This window comes from Ciona robusta, chromosome 2 (assembly GCF_009617815.1).
Source record: "Ciona robusta chromosome 2, ASM961781v2".
In the NCBI taxonomy this organism is placed as follows: domain Eukaryota; kingdom Metazoa; phylum Chordata; class Ascidiacea; order Phlebobranchia; family Cionidae; genus Ciona; species Ciona robusta.
Window position 1 is genome coordinate 9,206,673 of NC_143236.1, and position 20,306 is coordinate 9,226,978.

General features: G+C 38.6%; 1 protein-coding gene across 1 annotated transcript; it reads left to right on the plus strand.

Annotated features, from left to right (window-relative positions):
* Positions 1-132: 132 nt before the first annotated feature.
* On the plus strand, positions 133-19,172 carry LOC149740962 (adenylate cyclase type 8-like). The gene is made up of 28 exons (XM_089872477.1): positions 133-623; positions 718-1,117; positions 2,110-2,426; positions 2,676-2,764; positions 2,920-3,132; positions 3,510-3,657; positions 3,935-4,086; positions 4,262-4,430; positions 4,616-4,870; positions 5,423-5,577; positions 5,968-6,069; positions 7,372-7,553; positions 8,340-8,506; positions 8,946-9,083; positions 9,193-9,268; positions 9,538-9,651; positions 9,935-10,170; positions 10,518-10,677; positions 11,256-11,397; positions 11,735-11,936; positions 12,477-12,641; positions 13,211-13,395; positions 13,851-13,977; positions 16,256-16,372; positions 16,625-16,771; positions 17,240-17,439; positions 17,715-17,839; positions 18,136-19,172. Exons 2-28 carry the CDS (start codon positions 799-801, stop codon positions 18,621-18,623), a joined length of 4,890 nt encoding a protein of 1,629 aa, XP_089728603.1. The 5' UTR covers positions 133-623; positions 718-798; the 3' UTR covers positions 18,624-19,172.
* Positions 19,173-20,306: the final 1,134 nt, after the last annotated feature.

Genomic DNA, 20,306 nt, shown 5'->3' on the forward strand with positions numbered 1-20,306 from the left:
TAGAAGATAAATTATCCGCGGTTTCTATGAGTTTGTGACGAAACAATGCCGTTTGTTTGAATCGATTGTCTCTGATAAACAATCCTCTGTTCGGTCACACTACACTGTGACGAAACAATGGATTAAAAATTTTATAGCATTGTTACGTCACAAACCAACAGGAAAGATTGTAGAATTTAGTCGCGAGGTGTTATTATGATGTCACAATGAGCCACGTGTTAGTTCAGTGACGCAACAATAGATATGTGACGTAATAATGCCGGTTGTGGTTCACCAAGTTAAACTTTCGATTCCCGGTTGTCATTATGACGAAACAGACAGGTTGTGGTCGAATAAACGTCGTGTGTGACGTCACAATCGACCTCTTTGTTACGAAACAATACTTGAAAGAAAAATTTAATTGTTTGAAAGTTTTCTAGAATATTTTAGACAAACAGTCATCGTTTTGAAGATAATTAAATATTCTGTTTATATTGTTGAACTCAAGTGGAGAAGACGGAACGCTCGAACGACGCGATTTATTGCTTGGCGAACAAACAAACCGCCATCGACGCGATCGTTGATTTATCGCGTTCTACAGCGACCATGTTTTCCTTTTAAGAATAAACCGCGACCATATAGAGGTAGCTGTCCTTGTGTGACGTAACAGAGCCTATTATTTTCTAATTAATCACATCCGAAATTAACGGTCGCGATAAAGGCGCATGTTTATTCTAGAATACGAAGTCAGTGCGTTGAGCGTTCGAGAACAGAGAGATAGCGACGCTTTATCTGTTTCAATGGTTCTCGATATTAATTATGACGGAGACACCTGGTATTGTGACGTCATCATACGGTTGCCATGACGACGAGGATAAACAGGAAGTTAAGGACGGTTCGATTATGACATCATATAAGGACGACATCTGCTTGTCACGTCATAATGAAGATTCAAGAAACATGGAATTGTTCGAAACAGCGACGATCGCGAAACAAAGTATGACGTCACAATCTACTGTTATGTCACCGGATATGACGGAATATACGCAAAGTGACGTCAACACTGAGTCTGATTGTGACGAAAGCGTTCTATCCGTGACGTCATCAACAAACGCGGTACCAGCGATTCAAGAATCCGGTAAGAATCGATGCGGACGCTTTTAACAATAGGTTTATCGACTTTAAGTCACGTGGGACAGATACATTGTTTGCTAACAATGTGTGTTCTAGAAAATTATTTTGTTTTGTGGCAATTGTTACGTCATAATCGCCACAGTAAGCGTTAATTGTCATTATAACACCCTTTAATTAATTTAACTCTTGTAGAGTGGGGTAAGATGGGCCGTGTTGTCATTCTCTTGCATCATCACATTTGGTAGTAAACAAAGAATATTTTGAATTATATTACCGTATCTTCGCTCCTGTAAAATGGCGTTGTTAATTGTTTAAATATTTCAGGTAATATGGAACTAAGGTGCTTACGGTGTCCCATCTTACCCCACAGTACTATTTGATAAATTCGTGAAAATGGTCCTGTTCTAAAGTGCTCGTGAAGTTGGACGGTTTTCGTAACCAAATAACCGTCAAGATCAAGTGTTATGAAAAATAAAATCCATAAATCGAGTCCTAACCAATAGTTTATGTCAAGTCCAACCAATAGACGTCTTCCACCTAAACTGGCATTATCAATCTCTTTTTCAAGTGTGTTTTCAAATATGTTTAAAAATGATTTATTTTATTTGTCTAAGAGACTGATGATGCTGGTTATTGTCAAACTATATCTTTGTACGCCATTAGTTTCACTCAAGATTTTGTTTGTTACATTTTTCATAACACTTGATCGTGGTTGTTATTTGGTTACCAGAATCGTCCAACTTCATGCGCATTTTAGATCAGGACCATTTTCATGGAGTTTTTATATAGTGTTGTGGGGTGAGATGGGATACCGTTAGCACATAACGTGTTCTGTTATATTGCAACGAAAATCGTCTCTTATTCCAATATAATCAAGCATTGTTACGTACCACGTGATCGTCACAATTAGCGTTGTCATCTGTTAATGACATCACGATGATAAGCAAACGAAATAATCAATCGTTACCATTTGTCACAATACCCATTGTTTCGCAGCAATCACTTCGAACGTCGACGTTCATTCTTCAAGTTGTGAGGTTCTAGAAAGTGACGTTATTGAAAGTGACGTCATAGAACGTGACGTAATAAGCTCAGGAGTGATGTCACAGTCAGTTTATTGTGGAAACGGATTGGAATCGCGTTCCATTGTCTCGGAACAATTATCGGCGGAATCGAAGCCTACGTCAGCGCTGTCCCTACGTCATATCCTGTCATCCAGCCAATCACAGCAATCCAATGATGACGTATCGGTTGCTAATGGCAACCTAGTGACGTCATCAAGGTCGCTAGGAACGAACAGATGGCAGAATGCGGTAATAGTGGTCATTGTTGTGTTGATTGTTTACATACAATGGGGTGGGGGGGGATTGGACACTTTTTTATTCTATTTGGTACGGTGAATTATAAAACCGTATCCTTACGAGTCCGATAGACCGTTGTTAATTGTTTAAAACACGATCAGGATATTTAAATATTATGTTCTAAAGATGTCCCGTCTTCCCCAACCTACAAAATATAATTTATGTTGTTTCTATATATAATAGGATATATTATTTCTATAGGTACGAATGCTGGCAACCAATCATAGATCACCACGTGTCTATGAAGACCTCACCAAACCGGATGTTGCGACAATCAAACAAATGAACACGTGAGTGTGTATTGTGACGTCACTATACATAAAGATTAACATTTAAAAACAAATCTCGATGTACAGTCAGGAGTATTTTAGCTGAACGATGAAACATTATATAGTTGTGAAGATTCTTTAAATTCTTTCACTTCAACGTAATTTCAAATGAGCAGAAAAATTTTCAAACGTCGTGACGCCATGAAAAGTTTGGCCATCCCCGGTGGGGGAACTCCCGCCCCTCGGAGAAATCAAATCAACCCGATGACGTCATCTCGTCCTATGACGTCACAATCCAGCACTTTCCAATCACCGTTTACGAGCCCAAGTATTTCTTCGAATCGAAAATTCCCGGAAGTGACGAAAGAAGATATTATGTTAGATCATAAGTGAGTGAACTTAACCACTGATGTATTTTGTATAAGTTTATGGTTTATTAACAATGACAGTCTGACGCCGTGTGGCAGTGGTTAGCACAGACTAGGGGTTCAAGGCTCGTCGCTGCTACCATTGTGGACGTATGTGTTCTTGGGCAAGACACTTAACGGCAATTGCTCCAACCCAGTGGTCACTAATGGGTTGTCCAAATTATTAGCCATACATTAAACAAAATCAAAAAAACAATTACCCACAAAGTAACATACATGGTAACTCGTAAGCTGGCATGAGGTGTTAAAGCCGTATGATAACGACTGTCGTTTTCCGGCCACGCGAGGATAAAGTAAGTTACATTCATTCAAGTTCCTCTTCTATTATTTCCATCCAGATTCGGGTTTCTGTTCCGTGGTATTTTGTTCCCAACTTTGTTCAGCCGATTTCACCCAAAATCGCTTGAAAGTTTGTACAACAGATATTTCTACACGGAGAAGCGGAGGTTACAAATAGCGGTGACGACGATCGCTATTCTAATAAAGGTGTGTTCGATTGTTTGTGAGATCATAATATACTAATATGACGTCATAGATAACAATATTTTAATTAAATTCGCAAACTTTTTCATCACACCTTAATTTGTTTTAATATAACAAGACTTTTAAAGGGTTTGGCAACCACAGCAGCTGTTGCCGTTTTCCACAATTGACGGCTATTTCCTTCTCTTCGTTGTTTTAATTAAGTTGATCTTCGCTATCTTAGAGATTAGGAAATCTTTTACGTCATATGTGATCACAATATATTATTGTGACGTCATAGATACTTATGTTTGTGGTGCATGGAGTCGGTTCTACTATGACGTTGACAATCGGGTTAATCAACGGGATTTCTCTTCTTTGTCATTTTTCGATTCTTATCGCGGTGCTGTTTATGACGTCACGAGAAAACAAGAAATCGTATCTCTATCTCAGGTATTGTGACGTCATGTATAGTGGGTTGGGGTAAAATGGGACACGTTTTCATTCTATTTTTTTCGTTGTTACTTGTTAAAAACACAGTTAAAAGTATGGTACATTATATGTGAATATAACAATATCCATCTTACCTCACGGTATTATATATCGTCATTAAAGATGATTGTTACAGAATAATCGGTGTATTATCATGGACATGCATGACTGCTTACGACCAAGCGATCATATATACGTCATCAACTTTCCAAAGATCACGTGTGTCTCATCTAAGCGACGGGACGACTTTTCTATTGTTTATTATCTTTGTGACGTATACAATGTTGCCGTTGCCGCTTCACTGGGTATGACGTCATAATGCTATGTTTGTTTACTACGTCATGTAGTTTTTATCTATAGCGTGTTTTAACGACGGTCGTTTTGTTGTTCATTTTTCTTTTCGTTGTTTTTAATATTTTCATCTTCGTATTCGAGAATAAAGAAAAACATTATTTTATATTACGTCATAATGTACATTGTTTATCAACAGTCGATGACTTGTACCATTGTTTCGTCACTTTCCAATCTACTCGGACGGGGAATCACCTTGAATGTGACTGGTGGGAATCCCTCTGATGACGTCATTGGTTACCTCGTCACTGCCGTCGTAATGTTGGTTTTATGCGTCCACGTGGTGGGGCTATGGATCAGTTTTTTGATTGACAGGTCAAGAAGAGGAACATTTATCGAAACGAGAGAATGTATAAAGACGAGAATTAAACTTGAAAAAGAAAATCATAACCAGGTGACGTCATTGTATATTGAATATGCGGCCCTGGGCAAGGGGTTATGGGTTCAAGGCTCGACTCTGCTGCCATTGTGTGAATGTAACTTACTTTATCCTCGCGTGGCCGGAAAACGACAGTCGTTATAACAGGGGTTTAACACCTCGTGCCAGCTTACGAGTTACCATGTATGTTACTTTGTGGGTGATTGTTTTTTTTATTTTTTTTGTGTGTATATGTGCAATTGGCAAGACACTTAACAGCAATTAATTGCTTCAACCCAGTCCTCAATAATGGGTTGTATAAATTATCAGACATACAGAAAAACAGTCACTCGCAAAGTTACATACGTGGTAACTCGTAAACGGGCACAAGGTGTATGAAACAGAACACCCGTGTTATAACGACTATCGTTGCCCGCCATGCGCGGATAAAAAAGTTACATACGTGGTAACTCGTAAGCTGGCACGAGGTGTATGAAACAGAACACCCGTGTTATAACAACTATCGGTACCCCGCCATAAGATTAAATAACGAAGACGTCATAATCGAATTACATATGTCATAAACAGGAACGATTGATATTATCCGTCATACCACGCTTCATTGCGCTACAAATGATCAACGATATCTCGAACACGATTGGTCCGTTTGAATTCATACCAAAAGTTGGCGGGATATCAAGATCGAAAAACCCGATTTATGTTCAAAAGTACAACAATGTCAGGTATGTGACGTCACTATGATGTATTGTTTTATAGCGATGGTACAATGTTACCCCACGCACCTAAGTGACACAGTGGTAAGTACATCTATATAGCAGTTATTTTTAGGTGTATCACCATTCACCTTATTACAGCATACACCCAACATCTACCTTTTCCAAAATATCCCTAATAATCCCATCTTACCCCAATAATCCATCTTACCCCGACGTTCTATCTTATCCCAATGTACCATCTTGCCCCAATGTACTATCTTACCCCAAATGTTCCATCTTACCCCAATGTTCCATCTTACCCCAATGTTTAATCTTACCCCAATATACCATCTTACCGCAAATGTTCCGTATTACCTCAATGTACCATCTTACCCCCAATGTTTCATCTTACCCCAGCATATTATACGCTGACGTCAAAGGATTTACGAAACTATCTACCCTTATGACGTCACAAGAGCTTGTCGCTACTCTGAACGAATTGTTCGCGAGGTTCGACGGGTAAGTCCCGAAACTAAGAATCTTTGTTGTAATGTATCTAACATGTTTATACTTATTGCGTAACGGGGTACCGATAGTCGTTATAACACGGGTGTTCAGTTTCATACACCTCATGCCCGCTTACAAGTTACCACGTATGTAACTTATTTATCCTCGCATGGCGGGACAACGACATTCGTTATAACACGGGTGTTCAGTTTCATACACCTCATGCCCGCTTACAAGTTACCACGTATGTAACTTATTTATCCTCGCATGGCGGGACAACGACATTCGTTATAACACGGATGTTCTGTTTCATACACCTCGTGCCAGCTTACGAGTTACCACGTATGTAACTTATTTATTCTTGCATTGCGGGACAACGACATTCGTTATAACACGGGTGTTCAGTTTCATACACCTCGTGCCAGCTTACGAGTTACCACGTATGTAACTTATTTATCCTCGCATGGCGGGACAACGACATTCGTTATAACACGGGTGTTCAGTTTCATACACCTCGTGCCAGCTTACAAGTTACCACGTATGTAACTTATTTATCCTCGCATGGCGGGCAATGACAGTCGTTATAACACTGGTGTTCAGTTTCATACACCTCGTGCCAGCTTACAAGTTACCACGTATGTAACTTATTTATCCTCGCATGGCGGGCAATGACAGTCGTTATAACACAGGTGTTCTGTTTCATACACCTCGTGCCTGCTTACGAGTTACCACGTATGTAACTTATTTATCCTCGCATGGCGGGCAATGACAGTCGTTATAACACAGGTGTTCTGTTTCATACACCTCGTGCCTGCTTACGAGTTACCACGTATGTAACTTATTTATCCTCGCATGGCGGGCAATGACAGTCGTTATAACACAAGTGTTCAGTTTCATACACCTCGTGCCAGCTTATGAGTTACCACGTATGTAACTTATTTATCCTCGCATGGCGGGCAATGACAGTCGTTATAACACAAGTGTTCAGTTTCATACACCTCGTGCCAGCTTACAAGTTACCACGTATGTAACTTATTTATCCTCGCATGGCGGGCAATGACAGTCGTTATAACACAAGTGTTCAGTTTCATACACCTCGTGCCAGCTTACAAGTTACCACGTATGTAACTTATTTATCCTCGCATGGCGGGCAATGACAGTCGTTATAACACAAGTGTTCAGTTTCATACACCTCGTGCCAGCTTACAAGTTACCACGTATTTAATTTGTGTGTGTTTGAACCATTAACCTATGGTACGCTAATATAATATAAGAAATGTTTTAAAACTTGATGACGCAATGATGACATCACAGGTTAGCACAACGTCACAACTGCTTACGTATCAAGATCTTGGGTGATTGTTATTATTGTGTATCTGGCTTGCCCGAGCCACGCCCCGACCACGCCCACACTTGTGTGGAGCTAGCACTTGGTATGATTGACTCGATAAAGAAAGTGAGATCTTTGTATAAAAGGAAGCTGGACATGAGAATAGGTTTGTAATATAAACAAAAATGTGCGCTGAACAACACTTGGTGCAAATAACAGAATGAAAGAAGATGGGACACTGACTTCCACAGACCATGGTTAATTGTTTAAAATACGATTACGATGTTTGGGTGTTATGTGTTAACGATGTCCCGTCTCCCCCCAACCTACTATATTTGTTTGTGCTTTTGTGGGTAATGAATCAACTCATGTCTAAATCTCAGGTCCCATGGCATGCCTCACTGTAAGACCTCACCCGTATAGAATAGAATGTGCATATACAATGTTGGGATAATGAGCCAACTCTGGTCTAAATCCCAGGTCCCATGGAGTGCCTCACTGTAGGACCTCACCCATATAGAATAGAATGTGCATATACAATGTTGGGGTAATGGACCAACTCTGGTCTAAATCCCCGGTCCCATGGCGTGCCTCACTGTAGGACCTCACCCATATAGAATAGAATGTGCATATACAATGTTGGGGTAATGGGCAAACTCTGGTCCAAATCCCAGGTTCCATGGCATGCCTCGCTGTAGGACCTCACCCATATAGAATAAAATGTTCATATACAATGTTGGGGTAATGGGCCAACTCTGGCCTAAATCCTAGGTCCCATGGCGTGCCTCGCTGTAGGACCTCACCCATATAGAATAGAATGTGCATATACAATGTTGGGGTAATGGGCCAACTCTGGTCTAAATCCCAGGACCCATGGCATGCCTCACTGTAGGACCTCACCCGTATAGAATAGAATGTGCATATTTCGGATAACACTTCTATATTCCCATAGGAATACACACGGGATCAGTACTATGCGGAGTTATAGGACATCATAAATGGCAGTTTGACGTTTGGTCGGCCGACGTGGATATCGCTAACAACATGGAAGCCGGTGGGATACCTGGTCGCGTTCACATATCGGAAGCCACTTATAAATGTTTGGGAAACGATTATGAGGTAAAACAATTTATTGTGACTTCATATATAGTAATAAAGAATACGTATTGAATGGGAACGTAGTTGTAATTTGATATATAATTAATTGGGCACGTGAACAATACGAATTTAGCTGTTATAAATGGTCACGTAATTAAAAATCACAATCTTCCACAAAGTTACATACGTGGTAACTTGTAGGCGGCCATGAGGTGTATGAAACAGAACACCCGTGTTATAATGACTGTCGTTGCCCCGCCATGCAAGGATAAATAAGTTCTATACGTGGTAACTTGTAAGCGGGCACGAGGTGTATGAAACAGAACACCCGTGTTATAACGACTGTCGTTGCCCCGCCAAGCGAGGATAAATAAGTTACATTCAGCAACTACAATCAGGTCTTATATCGGGCACGTGGGTGACAATTAGTTGCTATAAATGGGCACGTAATTATCTGCAGGTGGAACCAGGAGGAGGCGGATCTAGAAGCCAGTACCTAAAGGAACACAACATTAAAACTTACTTAATAATTGATCAAAGAAACAGAAGATTGAATTTAAACGGGGATCGCAAATGTTTTCTTTCTATTTCGAATGAGGTTGGTTGTTTCAAGCCACTAATTAACTGTAATGGATTCTATGAATCTAGACCTGATCTAAACATACGATTAAGATTATTTTGTCATAATAAGTTCATTATTTTTACAGTCGACATCACAATCCCCAACAAATCGATCATTATTACATCACAGTGGTGAAACATCAACCATTACAACTGAAAATGGTATAATATTAATCAAACGTTGTTAATCTTAATTTGCACTGCGTCGTCTGTAAGGAGTAATGGTCGCCCTTTTTCATCCAAAACCTAATTCTTTCTTTTTTATCAATTTTTTTTTCTTTTTACAGCGTGTTTTAACAACTGTTGTTTTACCGTTAATACCCGTCTTTTCGCTTTTGTAAACTCTCTCGTTCTTCGTTATTTTGTACGAAGAGACGAAATAAATTTTATTATTTTGCTCAATTTCTATTTTTAAATTAATTTCTTTCCAGATTCTTTACAAACGACCCCCAACTTTCTGCGTCGCGTGCGGAAACATATTGCTGCCAAAAAACGGGATAAATTGATCAAAATTTCAAAAGATGAAAAAGTTGAAACTGTTTCAAGTAAGATTAGATAATTAGGGTTGTCATAATAAACAAAAAAGTATAAAAGGTGACCCAACTAAATTACCATACCAAAACATAACTATTTAATCTTCCATATTTACTAAAATACAAACATTTTGATATATATATATTTATAAAGGTTTTGCAGATTTTGTAGAAAATTAAAAAAAAACATGAAAACAACTGCAATGTTTCATAAATAAAACAATGTTAGTGCAGTATATATTTGTTAAATTAAAAAAAAGATTTTTTTGAATATGTTTATCCACAATTATTCTAGAAAAATCTCCAAGTAGTATTGATGATGTCACAATGTGCTCAACAAATGACATTTTCGACGTCGGATCCTCAAGGGAGGCGTGGGGTGGGCGTGTTGGGGAGTCATGTGGGCGTGGCGATGTGAGAAGTGGGCGTGGCGAGCCTAAGAGACGAAGATTAACAGAATCTGGGTGGAGACCGGAACTCCCGTTCGAAAATATCCTGAGAAGTCCGAACATCGGGGCGAGGAAGAATAATGTAAGTTGTGACATCATATATATTGTGACTGTTGAAACATTTGTGGATGTTGTGGTTCCGTGGTTGGAGCACTTACATTGTAACTGAAGCATTATGGAGGCTCATTGTTGCTACCGTTGTGGGCGTATGTATCCTTGGGCAAGACACTTGACAGTAGTTGCTCCAATCCAGTGGCCACTAATGGGTTGTCTAAAATTGTCAGCCACACATATAAACAATCACTCAAAAAGTTACATACTTGGTAACTTGTAAGCAGGCAGGAGGTGTGTGAAACATGTTGTAACTTTCTTGACTGTACTGTAAGGTGAAGTAAATCCTTAATGGTAAAACTACAACCCCCCCCCCAGGTGTACCAAGCCACCAAGAGCGTCACTTCACTATCGTTGCTACCTCGTAACTTAGCAATGTCCGTGTCACGGAGATCCGATTACGATGAAATAAACGCTCGTCTTGAACGAGATATTTCCAACAGCACATTTGACCACTTGGGGGAGACAAACATTAACCGTGAGCAAAAATATTTTAAAATAACGTTTTTCAAAAATCTTGACAGTGTTTATTTGGCATGCCAAAATATTTTTAAAATAACTTTACATTTACTATGTTCAGGCCCATATACCCATGTTAAGTTCCTACTTGACAGTTTGCCCAATTTACTCTCGTGCGGGTTTGAGTTTTAATGCAAATTAATCTTGGAAAGTGTATTTAAATTGTCAAAAAAATTAATAAAGTTGTATCAAATTTAAAAAAAGTCAATATTTAAAAGTAAATGCAGAGCAAGCTGCGAAAACTTCTCCAAGCCATTTAATGAATAGTGAATATATACTCTACGAAAATGCAGAGTCTTGATTTAAATTTTAAACTTTAAAAACTAAGAAAAACCTTAGGAATTTTAACCTTTAGAAATCTGACAGAAAATAAAAATAATAAAAGCCACCCCTTCACAGGGTTAATTATTTATCACTCGTTATTTTTAATTTAGATTTCAACTTTAAATAATTTTAAGCTTGTCGGTAAACTGTTAGAAATGTGATAATCCTTGGAAATTTGGCAGGAAATTACCATGTTTAAATTCACTTCAACAGGGGTGAGCATTTATTACACGGACCCCAACCTTGAACGACGGTACTCCATGTTACGCGACGATCTGTTCAAATCCAACCTCATACTTGCTGTTGTCATAATGAGTATTCTACTTATTCTACAATTCATTATCCCCCCACCAAGGTAAGCATGGTGTATTGTTATAATAAATAATATGCATTGTTTCTATATGGGTAAGGTCCTATGGCAAGACAGACCATGGGACTTGGGAATTAGCCAGGGTTGGTTCATTACCCTAAAGCTACATGGTTATGAACACACAAATTTTGTATGTGTTTCTGACACAGTGGTCAGAGCCCTAGCTTCGTAGCTAGAGGCTACTTGGTTCGAGGCTCGACTCTGCCACCGTAAACAGGCTTGAAGAAACAGAACCCCAAAGTTATAATAATAAATAGGTTACCTTAATACATTTAATCTAAATAAATTCACCTTATTTGATTGGCCAATATTTTCTTCCAAGTTTGACTCAACCAATCATCATCCTCGTATTGTTCGTCGTGGTAACCATTTGTATCGTCATGGTAACGGTTGCCGAGGAATACGTGTCACTTCCTGTCTTCGTTCAAACACTAAGTTGTCATATACAAGAAACACAATTCGCTCGTTACATCATAATGTGTATTGTCTTCATTCTAAACATCCTTGCTGCTATTATTAATATGGTGAGTAGGATGTAACAATTGACTATTGTGATGTCACAGAATTTTTTTTTTCGAATTACATCTAACTTTCTTTATCTTAAGTACAACTGGGTGAGAATTTCTACCGGTTTAGTTTTTATTTCACACTTTTACTCCAGCAGTTTTCACCCTGATTCCTTTCTCCTGTTATTTTAATTAATTTGATCCTCGATATTGTATTTGAACAGATAATATAAACTGCATAATATTCCTGTAGATCAACTTTTACAGATTATTAAGTTTTCCCTAATTGAGACAATGGGTCAAAAAGATTTATGTTATGTGACATTTTGTATTATTAGGTCGAACTGTAATGTTCGGATATGTAGTACTTCCATAAACATATATAAATACAGTTTGATGAAATGTTAGTTTGAATTTTTAGATAAATGGGGGTAAAAACATTATTTAAATTAAATTCATGTTAATTTTTTTATTAAAAAATTAGTTCTTGGTAAACACAATATGGCTGGTACAAATACCAATAGAAAAACAGAATAATTTCTATTATTTCACCCCCAGTTATCGTGTGGTTGGGTTCAAAGTTCACCTGAACATTACTTCGTCAAAGATTTCGTTTGCAATCAAACTAGTGATGTCATCAACACATCATCAGTGACCTCATCGATGACATCATCAGCTATATATTACAACTTGCCGGGCAATTCAGCGTGTTTATATCCCTCGGTGAGTTGTAAAAAAACCTAAAACTGTGAAAGTTGTGTTATGTCAGTTAAAGCCATGGCTGGCTCACTGAACGGGTGTTTGATTGTAACTGAAGGGTACCGGGTTCAATGCCCGATACTTTGATGCCATTGTGGGTCAGATTCTAAGGATTGTGTAATGAGATTTATACCAGCCATACCGTCTAGTGCTGAGAGGTTATGGGTTCCAGGCTCGATGCTGCTACCATTGTGGCCGAATATTTCCTTGGGCAAGTCACTCAACGGCAATTGCTCCAACACAGTGGTCACTAATGAGTTGTCCAAATTATCATCCATACATAAAAAACAATCACCTACAAATTTACATACATGGTAACTTGGGCCAAAGCCATTTCTGTTTTCAGGAGTTTGACTGTGGGCGCATTCTAATATAACCTAATGTGGAAACTATAACCTAGAAATATGAATATTATCTAAGTCTTGCCGAATATCAGACAAAACGTCAGAAATCCACTACAGATTATTGACATTATACCTGGTAGCAGTAGTTAAACAATATAACCTAAATAATCAAGATTATATTTATTCCAGTTTTTTTACATGAATGGTATGCTATCCATGCTTACTTGCGCTGTCTTCTTGAGAGTTCACAATATTGGGAAACTGTTACCTTTGTTCATTGTTTGTCTCGCTTACACGATAATCACCATTGTTACGTATCAATATGTATTTGTGGATTACGCCACCAGGGCAGCGCTAGAAGCTGACCCGTGCGGGTAAGTACATTATGTACATAGATATCATACATAAGGTAATAGAGATCAAATTATTGTAACTCTGTGGGTGAATGTGTTTTTTAATTCGAATTTTTTTAGATTTTTTTGGTTGATTATTTCTAAAATTTGATTATTTTAAAAATTTTCTTAGTTAAAAATAATTTATGTACAGTTTAATAAGTGGTATATTGTTGAAAAGTTATAAAATATATGTTTTTTTTATAAAATTAGGTGAGCTGCAAATAGAACCAGTGTTTTCAAGTGTAATGTCGGCTTAAACAATTTTAGAAATGCTGAAATAATACACCGAGTTGTTAGCCTACACATATACCCGCTTGTTTAAAACAGTCAAAAAACATTTGTTTAAACAAAAAATGCAGTTTAAAATAAGTTCGAATAAAATCCATGCATTTTAAAATATTTTGAATTTTAAACATGGAGTTGTAACATTACAGGACAAGCAACACATGGGTTGACGTTGCCACCAACTTAACTGTGTTGTTTTTATTCGCTGGTGTACTTTATTATCAAGGCAGACGTGTCGAATATACAACTAAACTCGATTTCCTGAGAAAACTACAGGTTTGGTTGGGTTTTATATCTGGATAGATGGTATGTTACTCTATGTATGAATGTAACTTATTTATTCTTTCATGGCGGGGCAACTACAGTCGTTATAACACGGGTGTTCTGTTTCATACACCTTGTACTCGCTTACGAGTTACCACGTTTGTAACTTGTTTATCCTTGCATGGCGGGGCAACTACAGTCGTTATAACACGGGTGTTCTGTTTCATACACCTTGTACTCGCTTACGAGTTACCACGTTTGTAACTTGTTTATCCTTGCATGGCGGGGCAACGACAGTCGTTGTAACAAAGGTGTTTTGTTTCCTTCACCTCGTGCCCGCTTACGAGTTACCACATATGTAACTTATTTATCCTCGCATGGTGGGGCAACGATAGTCGTTATAACACGAGTGTTCTGTTTCATACACCTCGTGCCCGCTTACGAGTTACCACGTATGTAACTTATTTATCCTTGCATGGTGGAGCAACGACAGTCATTATAACACGGGTGTTCTGTTTCATACACCTCGTGCTCGCTTACGAGTTACCACATATGTAACTTATTTATCCTCGCATGGTGGGGCAACGATAGTCGTTATAACACGAGTGTTCTGTTTCATACACCTTGTACTCGCTTACGAGTTACCACGTTTGTAACTTGTTTATCCTTGCATGGCGGGGCAACGACAGTCGTTGTAACAAAGGTGTTTTGTTTCCTTCACCTCGTGCCCGCTTACGAGTTACCACATATGTAACTTATTTATCCTCGCATGGTGGGGCAACGATAGTCGTTATAACACGAGTGTTCTGTTTCATACACCTCGTGCCCGCTTACGAGTTACCACGTATGTAACTTATTTATCCTTGCATGGTGGAGCAACGACAGTCATTATAACACGGGTGTTCTGTTTCATACACCTCGTGCTCGCTTACGAGTTACCACATATGTAACTTATTTATCCTCGCATGGTGGGGCAACGATAGTCGTTATAACACGAGTGTTCTGTTTCATACACCTCGTGCCCGCTTACGAGTTACCACGTTTGTAACTTGTTTATCCTTGCATGGTGGAGCAACGACAGTCATTATAACACGGGTGTTCTGTTTCATACACCTCGTGCTCGCTTACGAGTTACCACATATGTAACTTATTTATCCTCGCATGGTGGGGCAACGATAGTCGTTATAACACGAGTGTTCTGTTTCATACACCTCGTGCCCGCTTACGAGTTACCACGTATGTAACTTATTTATTCTTTCATGGCGGGGCAACGACAGTCATTATAACACGGGTGTTCTGTTCCATACACCTTGTACTCGCTTACGAGTTACCACGTTTGTAACTTGTTTATCCTTGCATGGCGGGGCAACGACAGTTGTTGTAACACGGGTGTTCTGTTCCATACACCTTGTACTCGCTTACGAGTTACCACGTTTGTAACTTGTTTATCCTTGCATGGCGGGGCAACGACAGTTGTTGTAACAAAGGTGTTTTGTTTCCTTCACCTCGTGCCCGCTTACGAGTTACCACGTATGTAACTCTTTATTCTTTCATGGCGGGGCAACGACAGTCGTTATAACACGGGTGTTCTGTTCCATACACCTTGTACTCGCTTACGAGTTACCACGGTTGTAACTTGTTTATCCTTGCATGGCGGGGCAACGACAGTTGTTGTAACAAAGGTGTTTTGTTTCCTTCACCTCGTGCCCGCTTACAAGTTACCACGTATGTAACTTATTTATTCTTTCATGGTGGGGCAACGACAGTCATTATAACACGGGTGTTCTGTTTCATACACCTTGTGCCCGCTTACGAGTTACCACGTATGTAACTTATTTATCCTCGCATGGCGGGGCAATGACAGTCGTTATAACACGGGTGTTCTGTTTCATACACCTTGTGCCCGCTTACGAGTTACCACGTATGTAACTTGTTTATCCTTGCATGGCGGGGCAATGACAGTTGTTGTAACAAAGGTGTTTTGTTTCATACACCTTGTGCCCGCTTACGAGTTACCACGTATGTAACTTGTTTATCCTTGCATGGCGGGGCAATGACAGTTGTTGTAACAAAGGTGTTTTGTTTCCTTCACCTTGTGCCCGCTTACAAGTTACCACGTATGTAGCTTTGTAGGTGATTGTTTTTCTCTATGACTGACAGTGACAACCCATTAGTGATCACTTGGGGTTGGAGCAACTGCCGTTAACTTAAGTATTTTGCCCAAGGATGCACCCCAATAGCAGCAACAACGAGCCTCAAATGTTATGTTTATATAATATCTATGTCACAGGCGATGGAGGAGGTAAACGGTATGCAGAACTTACAAAGTCATAATTACCAATTATTGCGCAATATCCTCCCAGAACATGTCGCGCAACATTACCTTGGACAAACAAAGAACCATGAGGTAACAATAATAATTGTGATAAAATATATGTCAGAACAAAATGTTTTTAAGATGATTAAAAATCCCATGCCTTATTTGAAACTTTTCCCTAAGTTGTTTTTACCCATATCGTGTTTTAACGACAGTCCTTTTGCTGCTAATTTCATTCTCTTTGTTGTTCTGTTTAGTTTGATCTTCGCTATCGTAACTAAATAAAATTCATTCAATCAAGTTTGCTTAAAAAATCTAAAAATAGTTATGTTATTTCTATAGGAATTATACTCACAAGCGCACTCGTGTGTCGGAATAATGTTCGCGTCAATCGTCAACTTTTCCAGCTTCTACTCCCACCTAGAGGAAAACGAGCAAGTTATTAAATCTTTACGACTTCTTAATGAAATTATATTCGATATTGACAATGTAAGTGTGTGACGTCATAATGTGAGTATGTGATGTCATAATGTGAGTATGTGATGTCATAATACAGGAGTTGTGTTTATTGTTACATCATACACGTTTACCAAAATAGTTTTTACCCGTAAAGTGTTTTATCGACTGTTGTTTTGTTGTTAATTCCCTTCGTCGTTTTAATTATTTGATTTTAGTCAATGTATTCAAGGAGAAAAATTAAAATTAGGTTCTGTTAATCGCTAACAGTTTAACTTACAGCAAACGCGTTTAAAAAAACACATAGTGTGTAAATTGACCATGTTATAAATATTATTATTTATTTATAGAGATAAATGAAGGTGATGTTATATTCACAGTTAACTTTTTCCATACCACATAGAATATTAGTATAAAAATGTCTGTAACATTCCCCCCATGCATTGAACTTTAAACGTAATTAAGATATTTGAATTTTAATTATAATGAATATATCCACAGTTAATCAGCCAAGAAAGATTCCGATGTTTGGAAAAGATTAAAACCATCGGTAGTACCTACATGGCAGCATCGGGACTCACCCCCCACAATGCAGTTTACCCACTAGGTGACTCCCCTGTTGAATCTAAGAACGGGTTTCTAGTCCCACCCAGTGACCGAGTTTCACCCAAAATCTTGGATTCCGAGGAAAATATTAAAATGTGAGTTCGATGATGTCATAATGAATAATATTTTGGGACAGCATAGGTGCCAAACCTGGGGTGGCAGGGATTTTCTGAACTTAATATCACAACTAACTAATGAGTTGGATCTGTTTTACAATATTGTGTGTCTTACTACGATTTTAAAAGCTTGGCGTATGCTTGATACTTATATATTGAAAACAATTACTGTTGTTTTACCGAATTTTAAGTTTATATTTTATTACCATTAATATGGTTAAATTTTAATTAATGTTGTGAATATTATATTACAGGCACGCTGACATAAGTGCCCACGACGTGAGTCACCTTTGCATGCTAGCTCACCTTGCGTTGTTGCTCAAACGAGTGATCGCTGATATCAACGTACATAGTAGTAAAGACTTCAGACTAAGAATAGGTGAGTTTTGATGGATGGTTGTCACTCTTATTTGTTGTCTCGTGGTGGAGAATCAACGGTCGTTATAATACGGGTGTTCTGTTTAATACACCTCGTGCCCGCTTACAAGTTACCACATATGTAACTTTGTTGGTGATTGTTTTCTGTATGGCTGATAACTTGGACAATCCATTAGTGACCACTGAGTTGAAGCAATTGTCGTTAAGTAAATTGCCGAAGGACACATACGCCCACAATGGCATTGAGCCTCTTACTCAAGAATGCACTCATGTTAATATTAATATTCCTACTTCCAGGTCTTGCTTATGGACCAGTTGTGGCTGGGGTTATTGGAGCCAAGAAACCTCAGTATGACATATGGGGGAAAGCAGTTAACTTGGCAAGTAGGATGGATAGCACGGGATTGCCTGATACCATACAGGTGCCTGAGGACTTGTACCTTATTCTTAAGGGGCGGGGGTTCACATTCAAGTATAGGGACATTACATGGGTAAAGGGAATTGGAAGGGTGCGAACTTATTTCTTAACTGGGTGCACGGAAGAAGCGGCGAGAAGGGCGGGGATCGATCGTGCTATCTCGGCCTTGGGGGCCGTAGTGGGGAAAGATGGCACACTGATGCTGGGCGAGGCACCAGACCAGGGTCACCATTCGTTAGCTGATGTTGTGTTCGGGTTAGTACAAGCGGCGCACCGACAGAAGCGATACGAAACGGTTGAGGATGAGAAAGGAGAAGATAATCCTGGTTGTGATGTCAATAATCAAGATGGGTCTAGTTGTGGGTAAAATAGGGGGGTATCACTTGAACTAGCTCACATATATAGAATAGAATGTGCATGTACAATGTTGGGGTAATGGACCAACTCTGGCCTAAATCCCAGGTCCCATGGAGTGTCTCATTGTAGGACCTCACCCATATAGAATAGAATGTGCATATACAGTGTTGGGGTGTTGGACCAACTCTGGTCTAAATCCCAGGACCCATGGCATGCCTCACTGTAGGACCTCACCCATATAGAATAGAATGTGCATATACAATGTTGGGGTAATGGGCCAATTTTATCCTAAATTTCATACCCCTTGTATACCTACTGTAGGACCTTACCGTATCAACATGCTATGGTTTGGAGTAATGGGCCAACTCTGGCCTGAATCCCAAGTCCCATGACGTGCCTCGCCATAGGACCTCACTCAAACATAATAGAAGTATTTGTGCAATAGGTGCCTTCACTGTGATTTGCAGTTGTAATATGTTACTATACCACTGCCGTATATCTTTATATTCCTCGAGTTTATGTTTATTGCGCCAAATAAAACATTTGTTTTCAATTTTCATTTAACTGGTGAGATGTTTCTTTATATGGTTGGATCACAAGTTTAAATATTGTGTGTGTTGTTGTAGTGCCATGTATCAATCAAGTGGTCACAAGGTATGACATTTACAGCAACTAATAGATACAAGTTGGATGCTATCATTGTGGACATTTGTGTGTAGTTGGGTAACGAAAAAGAAACAATCACCCACAAAGTTACATACGTTGTAAGTTGTAAGCGGGCAAAAGGTGTATGAAACAGAACACACGTGTTACAACGAATGTCGTTGCCTGCCGTGCGACGATAAATAAGTTGCATTCATTCAACATTGTGTTAAATAAATCTCTATGTTTAATTTACCGCTTGATTGATTTTGACGCATGACGGAAATCGACACAAACAATGATCACGTGATGGATAACAATAGAAACGCTTAGCGTTGTAAACAATCAATTTTGCAACGTGATTTAAACGTCATAATCAGCATTGTGTTATCGCGTATTTAGCACAAATTAGGCGACGCTATATCAGCGGAAATTCAACTAATAATTAGTTCGATTTAATTAATTGTTTAAATTTAATTTAAATTTTGATTAAATTTAACTTATAAAGTGAAAACGTAGACGAGACATGACTACATTCGCTTAATAAATTAAAGTTGCAAAAGTGCAAGTAATGTTTGTTTAGTAAATTCCATAATTTATCACCTAAGTAACGATTAGACGCGTGTTTGCATTCATCGTTCATTGTCTCGTATGATAACTCATTGTCAGGACGTTTGAACGGTTAAGATGTATTTAGTTTTAATGTAATATAATAACTGTATTTGTGTCTTCGATTACGGTAGCGAAGATTTAGAAATATTTTAAACAAAAAGACAGGACATAGTGACAAAACAATGGTTGTTAAAACACGCTTACAGTTGAAAACATATTTATGTTTAATTTGAAAGAAAATAAGCGTGGTCGCTACACCTAGCAGACAAATTTTGTGCTAGATGTAAATTGCACAGAATTTAGTGGCAAGTTACATCTACAATGTGCTTACTATGGATTAATGTTGTGTAAGAATATAAATCATGTGTTTGTCTAATATTTACATTGTTCATTTAAAATTGATTTGTTGAATTTTGTGGGAAATGGGAGTGGCAAGGGC